This window comes from Struthio camelus, chromosome 3 (assembly GCF_040807025.1).
Source record: "Struthio camelus isolate bStrCam1 chromosome 3, bStrCam1.hap1, whole genome shotgun sequence".
Classification (NCBI taxonomy): domain Eukaryota; kingdom Metazoa; phylum Chordata; class Aves; order Struthioniformes; family Struthionidae; genus Struthio; species Struthio camelus.
Window position 1 is genome coordinate 92204920 of NC_090944.1, and position 11766 is coordinate 92216685.

General features: G+C 43.0%; 2 protein-coding genes across 4 annotated transcripts in view; one reads left to right on the top strand and one right to left on the bottom strand.

The window, feature by feature from the left end:
• Positions 1-960, top strand: part of TRIM67 (tripartite motif containing 67) — a 38937-nt gene extending 37977 nt beyond the window's left edge. For both annotated transcript variants that reach the window (XR_011140306.1, XM_068939071.1), the window contains exon 11: positions 240-960. The gene's annotated coding sequence lies outside the window, so the exon portion shown is untranslated. The remainder of the gene's footprint in view (positions 1-239) is intronic.
• FSAF1 (40S small subunit processome assembly factor 1) lies at positions 109-11727 on the bottom strand. Of its 2 annotated transcripts, XR_011140307.1 has the most exons (8): positions 11657-11727; positions 11191-11450; positions 10075-10131; positions 8874-8969; positions 8009-8095; positions 6988-7040; positions 6036-6317; positions 109-269 (listed from the first exon to the last, which is right to left on the bottom strand). XR_011140307.1 is itself a non-coding variant. In XM_068939075.1 (7 exons), the coding sequence occupies exons 1-7, from the start codon at positions 11715-11717 to the stop codon at positions 6188-6190; spliced, it is 744 nt and encodes a 247-aa protein (XP_068795176.1). In that variant the 5' UTR covers positions 11718-11727; the 3' UTR covers positions 5973-6187. The 2 variants fall into 2 exon arrangements, 1 of the variants encoding a protein (XP_068795176.1); XM_068939075.1 differs by lacking the exon at positions 109-269 and having other exon boundaries at positions 5973-6317.
• Positions 11728-11766: the final 39 nt, after the last annotated feature.

The window sequence follows — 11766 nt, forward strand, 5'->3', positions numbered from 1 at the left end:
AGACCCATCTGAACGTAGGCCAGCACAGAATTTTCCCTTTTCAGAAGAGCATCAGGTGGGAGAAGTGGGGAACACTCACCTCGGCTCCAGCTGGAGGTGGTGGTTTCCCTGCAGGTAACTCCCCAAGGTCTTTCTAGTTATGAACCCACCAGTCTGCGTGTTCTTCATCTCAGTGTCCATACAGAGAGACTGTGCCTGAGTGACACGCTCCTCTGCTTCTCTCCTCTACTGCTTCCCAGGTCTTCTTTGGGGCGCCAGCTCTGCAGTGGCTTGAGGAAATAAAGGAGGGAAATAAACCTATCTAGCTTTCTACAGCATCTCTTTTGCCAGTTTTTGTTACTTCTAAATCCCTTTTTTAGGAGGGAGCCAGCCTTTAGTAGTATGGCCCTTGCAGAAACCGTGTTGCTGACTGTCCAGGAAGAACCCAGGGGTCTGAAGAGTAGCATAGATACCAAACGGGACTGCTTTGGATGTCTGTTACTTCCTTTTGATTCCTTGGGATATTTGTGCAGCACTCCATGACTCCAAGCTCCTCGTCCTGCTGCCCAGACACCTGGACAGGCACAGAGGTGCATTTCATGGGGCTCCTCTGCTCCTAGAGGACAGACTGTTCCATGTAAACAGGAGAGCAGAGCATTTTGCACTGGGATGAGTCTCGTCCACTACAGCGCAGACTCCACTTGACATAGCTGTAAAATGTCTAAAAATACCAAACTCTTCCCTAATAAACAGTGAAGTTTGACCCCTGAATATGTCGCTTTGAAATGTCTCTACAGCTGCTAAATACAGTAAGTAAGCTTTGTAGCCTGGAGAGCAACAAGGGACTTTAGCTTTCATCTGCCTGTGTGGCCCCAAACGTTATCCTTTCCGAACCTTCTTCCTGGCTCCTTCCTCTGCAAACTTCCCTGTTAAGTTTAGTGGGACCAATTAGAGAAGCTGCCGTCCAGCACACTGTCAGCCCTCCCACGGAGGGCAACGCTATGCCATTTCGACTACAATTTTTTCCCCCTCCTTAGTTCAAAGGAGCTAACAAGGAAGATCTCTTACTAAAACTTGATGTCAATATGAGCACAGGCCTAGCGGACAGTCCCTTATTTTTGCTGATGTTGAAAGGTACACGCTATAAAATAAATGTCAGTAAGGACAGTAGGATACTGTGACGCATCTTGAATTTGGAAAGTAATTTGACTTCTAAAAGAAAAGACAGGCAAACAGCACAATCACTTCCCTTATTTGCCTGTGGAGTTAAGATATATAGAGCAAAATATATTGGACTGCACAAAATAAAAAAGCATGAGCTTACATGTATCAGAGTTTAAGAGGAAAGGTATTAAATGTAATTTATTATATGCATAACATTCCATTGTGTTGTAAATAATGCCATTATAGTGTATTGCTGTAGATGGTTCTTGGCTGGTGATAGATTTCTGTCACAGTGCTGTATAAATTTTTTATTTTATTTTTTCAAAATGTAGTAAGTAAGGATAGCAGAGAACACCTAATACTCTAGTTTCCTAGTTCTAGAGCAAGAAGAAATGCGGTACACAGATTTTTTCTTTCTTACATAATAATATTTAATGAACAAGGTAAGAGAGAGAGATCAAGGCTGTGCTGCCACTCCCACTATATGAAAAACACTGTGTTTGTGTTTTTCTAACACAAAACTACTAACAATACTAACCTACTAACAATAGGTGGCGCATTTTGGACCACAACTCATATTACCTATTCCTGTGAGAAGGGATAAAGAGCACGAACAACCTGTTAACAGCGGCACATTCTGATGCGTTCTAGTACATCCTTTGCTCACAAACAGAAAGATGAGGAAACAGAGTCGTCAGACCTAACCTCAGGCCTTAACCGGCTTTCCAGCATCCTGCTTAAATAGCAAAGCAAATCATTAACCTTTGAACCAAGCAAAGTAATATTTAAAAACCCAAATATCCTGGCTAGATCAGCTTTGGAAGGGAGATTACAATTTCAAGTCCTTCAGTAGGTTATGGTAACAAATCGAACACATTACAAACGTAAAGGGCACTCATCACTTGAAATTACCAAACAACGATGGAGAGTCTTGTTTTTAAAAAAGTGAGCTGCCTCTTGTTTTTATTGACAACATTTCTGGCAAATCCTCTGTCCAGTACTAGTGAATGCTGCACACACACAAATGGCTGGAGTGGCAGCTTGAAGCACAAGTCCATTACAAATAAGATACATTTGATCTTCTTATGTGCAGAAGCCCATGCAAGCCACAAAAATTAAGTGCGCAGGGCTTCTGCATCCTTGCACAACACAGAAGACAGATGTGTGCTTTACTGAAATAGGTACTCAGCAGCATTTTCCCCTTAAGTGATGTTTTGTTACAGTTTTGTTATTGCAGGCAAATCCAAGCAAGCACTACACAAAGTGAATTGGTGGATTAGTTGGAGGATTTGTAACATTTTCTTGTAGGTCAGCAGATACATGTGTACTGATTTTCACACTTACAGATCCAGATTGCATTCTTTCATCCTGGTGGCTGACACCACCTTCCTTAAATGTTGTCAATAAAAATAGTAGGCTTTCTAAGTAGTTGAATGAAAGCATGGTGAGAAATCATTTTGTGATGAATATTAGAATAAATGCATGAGGTAGAACTGCTGTTAGTTTCTGCTTGTTCTATGGAGCATGAGTAACACTAATTTAAATGTTGGCAACCAAAAAAAAGTGCAAAGGAATAAGATAACGGTGTTCACATCTTGTTAAATGAAAGACAAGAACTTGTTTCTGTTTTCTTCTTAACAACGACATTTGTTCTTTATCACCATTTCCCATAGCTTATATAAATTTGGAGCTGGTGAAAAATACATCTCTTCTGTATGTGTCTGTCACCAGATCAAGAGGAGAATATCAACTTTTTATAATTTTGTACCTGTGACAAGAGTTTGTATTTTTTGAATTGAAAACAAAATGCCTTTTGTCTTTTGGTCTGAGTAAAACTTTGTGTATTATTATTACCCTTTTGGAAAACCTGACATATGAGTTTATGCTGTTCTACGGTTTCTAAATAAATTCTTAGTACATTGCCAACAAATTTAGCATCAGTACCCTATTTATTATTACTACATCATAATGTATATGAGGCACTCATGCAGGATGCATACCTAATTGCTGATACACGCTTCATTAATATAGCTCAAATAATCTGTTAGCTGGAGAAAGCTAAGATGCCTTCCTCAGAGAAATCATCCATCTCTGGGCTTAACGTGTGCACTGGATTCAGTGGCATGAAACATCTCTCTCACTACCTCTCCATTATCTCTGGCTTACGTTGGTCATAGAGTATATTGGGATGTGTTATTTAGTTCCACCCTGTCTTACAGACTTTGGGTAATTGCCCAGTCTCCAGAAGTTTCTGACACTGGAGTAAGCAGAAAGCAATTACGTCACTCAAAGGATCCGATTGGAAAGGCCTTCAGGTAAGTGTAAAAGCCAGATGGTGGAGGCAGAGGCTTGTCTGGGGCAGGAATGATAAAACTTTGTGAGAAAGTTAAATTACCTGTCATATTGGAGCTGCACACCTGTATCAAGGAGATGCCTTGGAAGGGACTGAGCAGTGCCACAGAGGTAACACACTCAGCCCCTGGAAAAAGGCACATAGCTCACTTAAGCTATGTGACCTTGATAAATGACTGTTAATAGGATAATCACAATAGCTTTAGCTTACTGGGAAACAAGAACAAAGCTTATTGTTACAGTATAAAAGGCCTGACAGAGAACAGATGGGAAGAATGCAAAGATGTCTCCTTTCCTCCCTCATTCCCCTATCCTGCTGCAGAAGGAAGGCAAAATAAGATGGTCCCTGCTCTCCTTTGCCAATAATCCATTAGCTATTCAGTCAGTACTGGCTTTCACATATCAGTACACGCTCCAGAAGTGACACAACACTATGCTCAGCCAGCAAGCTCTGCACTCTGCTAGTTAATAACATATTTCAGTTCAGAGAAACATTAGGTGCATAAAGGTTCTCAACTGTTAGGCTTGCCAAATGGCAGTGTTTATCTTTTTTTTTTTTTAAATATATATATACATAATCTAGTAATTAAATTGGATTAAAGCTATCATGTTTAACAGAGAACAGCACGCTTCTGGGATGTAGCATAGCCAGCTTAAATCACCACGGGAGTTTGCTGTTAAAAAGCAGCCTATCACCTGAGAGCAGAAAACTTTTGTAATGCATACACACACATTTTAAATAGGTCTTAAAAACACAAAATTCTGAACAATTTTAATTTAAAAACTGATCTTCTTGCAACCGCATTCTTTAGCAGAGCTTACAAAGCTTGAGGCTAGAACTGCAAAGATTAGGCACTCCATTCTGACCAAGTTTCACTCCTAAACAGCTTTTCTAAGCTACGGAGGTGGAAAGTGAACCCTGTAAATTACCCAAGATGATTCAGGGACATAACTCCCACAACACATGATACCCAAAGCCAAATGAACAAAACTTTATGTAAAAGTGAGCACAGAAAAAGTGAGCACAAGGATTAGTTAGGAATTAAAAAACGCAGGTTACACTGTAACATCCAAAGGCTATACGTTGCCTCAGCAAGTTTGGATGCGTTGTACTCAATCCAGCTTAGTGATTACACCTTCATATGCAATAGTGATTTGACATTTCTCTAGTCTGCATATTCGCTAACCAGACAGGGCTGTTAATTCTGGTTTGAATTTGCAACCAATCCTGAATAAGAAGAAATCCACTTAAGCAATTATGAAATGTGACAACAATATTCAGCAATATTTGCTTCCCCGCCCCCACCCCATATGGCTCCAGAAACACTCCCTTCCCCTCTTTATCTGGCCCTACTTTCCATTCTGGCCTAGTCCTCAGAGTCCTCTCTCTGTTGGCAAGCCTTGAAAACAACCTGGAAGGGATGAGGGAAGGAGCACGTAAGAAAGCGCCCCCCACCCCAAAATACTTCCTTAAACTGAGAATACAGCTGTTTGGGGGAGAGGAATTATGCTGCTGTTTTTGTTGCTAGCTGCGAGGTGACCCAGACCTCTCTGCTTGCTTAAGATGAAATGTCATCTTATTCAGGCCCTGAGATGGCAGCTAGGAAGTGCACTTCCTAAACCCTCCTGGCTAAGCTGAAGTTCACTAATACACCTAAAAAGTGTTTCCCTAGTGAGGGTTATTTGCCGTCTCATATACATTTGTTTCACTGCCAAAGCTGTGCACACAAGCTCTAGATAACTTTACATGTAAGTAACAGAGCATGAAACCTTCCTCTGTCTTTTGACAGTTGACACTACTTTTGTCTCCTCGTAAAATATTGAAGTTTCTTTAGCTTGAGGTAAAACAGCAAGGACGCTTTGCAAAGTTGCTAACAATTGCCATGGATTTGACAGAGATTTCATAGAAAAGGCTCATCAGGTCTAGCATAGGAACACCGATCACAACAACTGTGAGTTACCGACGAACAACCAGTAGCCATTGGCTGTCTCCACCTCACTTGGCTCAGGTCTTTAATCAACTTTTTTTTGTTGTTTTTTAAAAAACACATTTGAAAAAAATAATTAAATTTGAGTTCTCTACACACGTATGCAAGTTGCATCTGTAACTCTTACCTGGGACAAAACTTTAAAAAGCCTCATTTTCATTCCAAAGCAGATAATTTTGATACCTTAAAAGGTTTTGCTGGACAGGATAGGTTTTTGCTGTGTAGTTCTACTAATAATTCATATAGATACAGAAATAGATGCATGCCTGATAGGTGTTTAAGAATACTTACTTCAGGTTCAGAGCAATAAGGTATTGCTTTTTGCATATTCCTTTCAGATGAAAGCAAAGAGCTATGTAGTTTATTTCATTAATTTATTTAAATTAATGAATTAAATTAATATTTTCCTTCTAGCCGATAAACTAATTCTAGGAATCGTGAAATGCTTTCTTTAGCATTTGTTATCTAATAAAAATAGTCAACATGCACTTTAACAGAAGTGTCTTATTTTTATTTAAAAAAGGGAAAAAAGATAAATAATCATAGTCTCACCAGAGCACAATGGAAGATGGGAAATCCTGAAACTAAAAGTCAGCTGAAAGAGTTAGGATGTGGTGGGAGGGCAAGAAGATTCGTAGATGCGTTGTGGTGGCAAAACGAACTCTATGTTATTTTTATTGTCGATTTCATTCTGTGTTGTAAGTTCATTTGATAACTTTAGATGATTTAATTTTCTTTATGTCACAGCTATGCAGAATCAAGGTCCCATCTCTGAATTTTCCAACTTGTCCTGCAGGCCAAATGCTGGGCACTGATTTCTTTTTTTTGGCCTTCCTGAAATAGAAGGGGGTAAGAAAGGAATTAAGAGAAAGACCAGAAACTCCCCAAAATGTTCAATATGGTGGAAAAATGTTACCTATTTACGCAACCAGTATTTGGTATTAAGCAATACCAAATTATAGCAGATAATAATCCTAATTACCTGCATAGCCATTCAAAATTAGCAACAAATTACAGGATGAATTACATAAAAAAAAGTTAGAGAACACAGACTTTCAGACAGAGAAAAAAGATAAGGAAGAGATTTCAGTGAACCAGCTACACTATAATTAAGAATGCCACTTTACCCTTCAAGCCTCTGTTGCAGCTTCTGTTTTGCCAAAATTATTTCTCAGGGCAAATGCTCAGAGTAAAATGGACACGTGCCACATCCTGGGTCCACACACAGGGATTTCCATCATCTCCCTGCCAGGTGCAGTCTTAGACATGTCAGGGCAGAACTGACATATCTTCAATTAAGCCACGTAACTAAAGCCTTTAAAACTGTTAGACACAGAGCAAGGTCTCAGTTTTGCAACTAAGAGTTCTTCTGCAGCTTGAAAAGTTCCTTCCATTCTTATTTGCGTGACTTTTGGTATAAGACTGGGCATACTTACCCAGGGGCCACACACTGGGAAGGCTTAAACAGAAGCAAGGTAATTTTAACCATGTTAAGATGGCTCACCTCTCCTTCTGTTCTTTCTTCTTCTTCTTCTTAAGAGAATCACCTTTATGTTTCTGTTTTTAAAGATACATATTTTAATGGAAAAGGAGTAGAGTATCTTGGCTAAACAACCATCCGCACACAAAGCACACAAAGCATTTAAAACAGGGTGGGAGACCTGACAGGACAAGTGATACAACTCATTACGGTGGCACTGCAGAGCCCCAGCCTCAGAGCCCTTCCTGTCACCTTATTCAAAGTACAGCCCTTTCATGACCAAGATGCTACCCCTGCCATGCGAGGGGGCATAAGTCCGGTTGCACAAGGGGAGAGGCCTGTGTTTTGGGTACATGACAGATTGTCAGGTCAAAAGATTGACTTCTTACCAGCCTAGTGACCTGGCTGAGCGTACCTGTCAAAGGACATGGTTTGGCTGTGTTTGGTTGTTTGCTGCGTGTTACTTTCAGTCATGTGACAGAGGAAAAGTAGGTCCCCTGGAAAAGGTGGTGGCAGGGAACAGGCTGATAGAGCAATTACCCTGCCTCGCAGCCTGCTCCCAGCTACATCAACGGGCTCCTTGAGGAGGAAGGAGCACACCATGAGCCAGACGGGCCACGCGAGATGGTTGCAACACAAACTTCACCCTTGCTTGAAATAATGAGGAAGATCCTAGATGGAATTGTGCTGATACAAACCCAGCTGAAGATCTGGCTCTCTGCGGTTTGATAACGTGTATCAAATCATAATTGAAGGAGTATTTTGTTTTAAGAGGCAAGGAAAAAAAACACTGCTGATGTTGTGCAGTCAGTCTATCAGCTTCAAAGGATGAGGCAGTGAAATGTAGCACCATAAAGGCCTAATTCTGTACCCTTCATATTGCACACAACCAGCTTTTACTGATGAGATTAGTTCTAGGAGGGATAGACTATGAGGAGCAGTAGGCGTCGAGCTCAGGCACCCCTCCTGTGCCTCAGGCATCATCTGTCAGGCTCTTGGACTAGCTCTTACATGCTGTCTTTTTATAGAGACATTTCACACAAACCTTTCCATTATTATCATCCTCCGTTGTTTTCTTCTCTTTCATTTTCTCTTGGTAAGTCTTGTAGTTCACATGTTCTTTTTTGGGGGGCTGCAATAAAGATCAGGAGTGGTATCACTGGTGAAATGTTCAAATAGGTTCATCAAATATACACATGCCTGCACGGAAATTATTTTTCACAGAGGGTTAAAAAAAAAACCAACCAAGCAACAAACAACTCCTGCCCTCCAGAAAAAAAAAGGAAAAAAAACCCATTTTTTTCCCTTTAGGGGGAATGGAAGTGACTAGAGGGATATAAGGTAGATCACACTGAAACCATGTCTTTTTTTGATGGGGGCAATAGAGTTGGGGGCATTTTGATGGGGGTAACAGGCCTATAAGGTTTCCTATACACAGAGCCCTTAAAAAAAACCCATCTCAAAAAAAAAAAACACGTTTTCTACTCTGTTGTCTTCTTTACACTACTGACGGTAAATAAAACTGAAAACCTTTCTCTGTCCTTAACTTGCTGGGGAAGGTGAAGCTTTAGAAAGCTTAACAAGAAAGCCCCTCCTCCAGTCGTTTAGGTTTGGATGGTCTGAATAAAAATAAATAAATGTCGATTTTCATCCCAATCTGTCTTATTTCACCTAAGCAACATCTCTGATAACACAAACGTACTAGTTTTCCAGATTTCTACAGAAAACAGGTGAGACTGAACAGAAAATAGGGCCGAAACAGGAAAAATAAGGACGAGGTCACAGAAGGGGCAAGGAAGGAGAGCTCATCTTTTTAAAAAACTAGGGCCAAACGCCCACTGTGGTTTTTTACTACTTGTCTGTATCAAAACAGCTGGGTCATCTCCTGCCACAAAACAAGCAACAATTACCTTGGCTCCCAGCATGATAGCACGTTCCTGTTCCCACATGCGTTGCTCCTGCTTCTCATAGCCACTGATTCCAAACTTGTGCACTTCCAAACGAGCCTAAAACATTACAGAAAACTGAAAGCATTTTATAATTGTCCAACCTGCGTGAAACAACGCTTGACAGACTGAAACAAATTTGTACCCCCAAAGAAGCCTCAGATAGTACCTGAAAGTACAAAATAAAACTCACTGAGTTTAGACCTATACTGCCAAACGGTTAACCACTGTCTCATCTCTGGACAGTGAGGATGTCTGGGTGACAATATTTGACTCTCCTTATTTCACATAAAACTGAACACGTGGAAAAGACCTATTCTGTATTAAAATGAATCATAGTGCTGCACAGAGAACAACAATAAAACACGCTACCAACAACACCCAACGTTTACAGAGCGTTCTCATTACTTGACCACAGAGCACTTCACCAGTGAGAAGCCTGGACGTGCAGATGCTGAAGTGGTTTGACTACACAGGATGTCTCGTTCACAATACACAGGAAGACCTTGGCAGAATCGGTGGTGAATTCGTAACCTTTTCCAAGGTAGCGATTAAATCCCCACTGTTTTCAGCAGCAGAGAACGCCACACCCAGTCACCAGATTTCACTGGATCACATCACTTTCCTGAGCAGGGGTCAGGCATATAAAATAACCCGCACAAATTTGAAACCAATTCACTATCTAAGAAGCCTAACGTGAGTTCTATAAGAACAACTTCGAACCAAAAGACAAATGAAAAAATAAAAACCAACTGCTCTTTGAAAAATATATACCAATACGCTTCTCCCCCCGCCATGCGAGATCAGAAATACCAAAATTAACATCATGGGCCTAAATCAGCATTCGCTATATATTATGGGTACCCACATAGCTTTACACACTTTACACACCTAACACACAATGATCCTCCTCAAATTATCACTGAAAAATCAGAAATAAAGGCCACAGAGCTGTAACATGCCTCTGTTCGTAAAGAGCTGTTCCCAACAGCCAGCACACTCCTCCAGAACGGCATGCAGCCAAACTTATGTATTAGGAAATCCTCACCTGCGAAAGATAACCTTTTCTGGAATTGTTTCTCTTTGGTCCCGCTGTAGCTTTCCCAAGCACATAAATACAGCCACCTGCACACTAAAGCGTTGAGATTAGATTCTGGTGACTTACTTTTTCAAAGTTAAATTCGTGTTTGTTCACGTTTTTTTCTTCAGCCACTTTTCTGATCTATAAACAAAACAAAACGTTTCCATTTAATATAACAAGCAACCCCAATGTAAATGCTTATTATGATCGTTTTTCAAAAAGTAGTGAAACGCTAAAATGGGTAGTAGGGAAGAGAACACAGCTTTCCAGCAGGATCTTTTCCCATCTTTATGACCTTGATTTATTAAAAACAAGAAGGTCTCAATGGCATTCTTAATACGTAGCTATTGTAGGGTCTTATTGGAACAACCCTGCACAATACACAGGGTACCATTAAAGCACAGAGCTTTGCTCAGCGTTTTCTTGCTTAGGTCATTTGCTAACACAAAGAGTTTTATAACTGAGAAAGATACAGTATAATCAAATTAATAGCTGCAATTAGTTTTTGAAACTTCAGGTTTAAATTACACTTTGTATAAGAACTATTGCATGTGAGCTATGCATCTTACATTTGCCATTTCTAAACCTGTACCAAAACTGCTATTGCAGGGCAGGACATGAACTTAAAGTCATTTTGTTTCACGCAGAGCAGAGGTACTAGTGTATGTACTGACAGTTGGCAGTAACATATAGAACAACAGTTATTCCATAACTGTATACAAATACATTAAGGCACGCATCCTACTTAATTAACGCAACAGAAAAGGCTCCAAAGGAAGCACTGCCAACAAAGGGCAGGCCCAACAAAATAGCCGGCACCCAGCGTTAAACGTGCGAAACGACATCAGTGAAAAGGTCTTTTCTGCTGAGCAATTTCTGTGGAGACCTTCCATCAGCAGTTCTCAGGTTGGGGAGGAACTTCCCAGGGGGCCTAGCTTGTACCCTAGGGAAAGAGAGGGAAAAAAACCAAAAAGTGGGAAAAACCCAGCGCGGGCTCCACAGCCGCTTGCTACAGGAGCTAGGAAACCAAACAGCTCTGAGCCCTGAGAGAAAAGAGGGCCATCTGCCGGGAAAAGGACTCAACCCGCTGCTTGGTCCCTCCGCAAAGGGCTCCCAAAGGGTCCAACCCGCCGATACCCCCGCACGCCTCACCGACGGCTCCGGGCCCCCCTCTCCCAGCCCCGCGCAGCCGGACCCTACCTGGGCGCCGCCGGGGGGCGGCCGCGCCCTCCTCTTCCTCCCGCGGAACACGACCACCTCCAGCGCCGGCGCCGCGGGCGGCCGCGGGGGGGCACCGCCGCCGCCGCCGGGCTCGGCGCCGCGCAGCTCGGCCCGCAGCTCCCTGAAGAAGCCGCGGGCGCCGCCGCCCCGCTGCCTCCTGCCCGCCCGGCCGCCGCCTTCGGGCACGGCCGGCTCCGCCGCGCCGCTCGCCTGCGCCTCCTCCGGGCCGCTCTCGTCACCTGCGCGTCGGAGCACACAGCGCGTCACCCGCCCGCCCGCCCGCCGTCGCTCCGCTTCAGAGTGAACGGCCCGGCCCCGGCGGTGGGGGCAGCCCCAGTTTACACAGAAAGCCACCGCCGCAGGGCGGCGTCCCCTCCCCTCCCCTCCCCTCCCCTCCCCTCCCCTCCCCGCCCCCAAGGAGCCCCGCGGCGCCCCGCTCACCCACCCAGGTCGTAGAGGGCGCCGAGCACGGCCGCCAGCCGGCGGCACCGCTCCCCCGACGCCATGGCCGGCACGCCGGGCGGAAGGAAGTTTGGTCGCGCGCGGCTCCCGTCG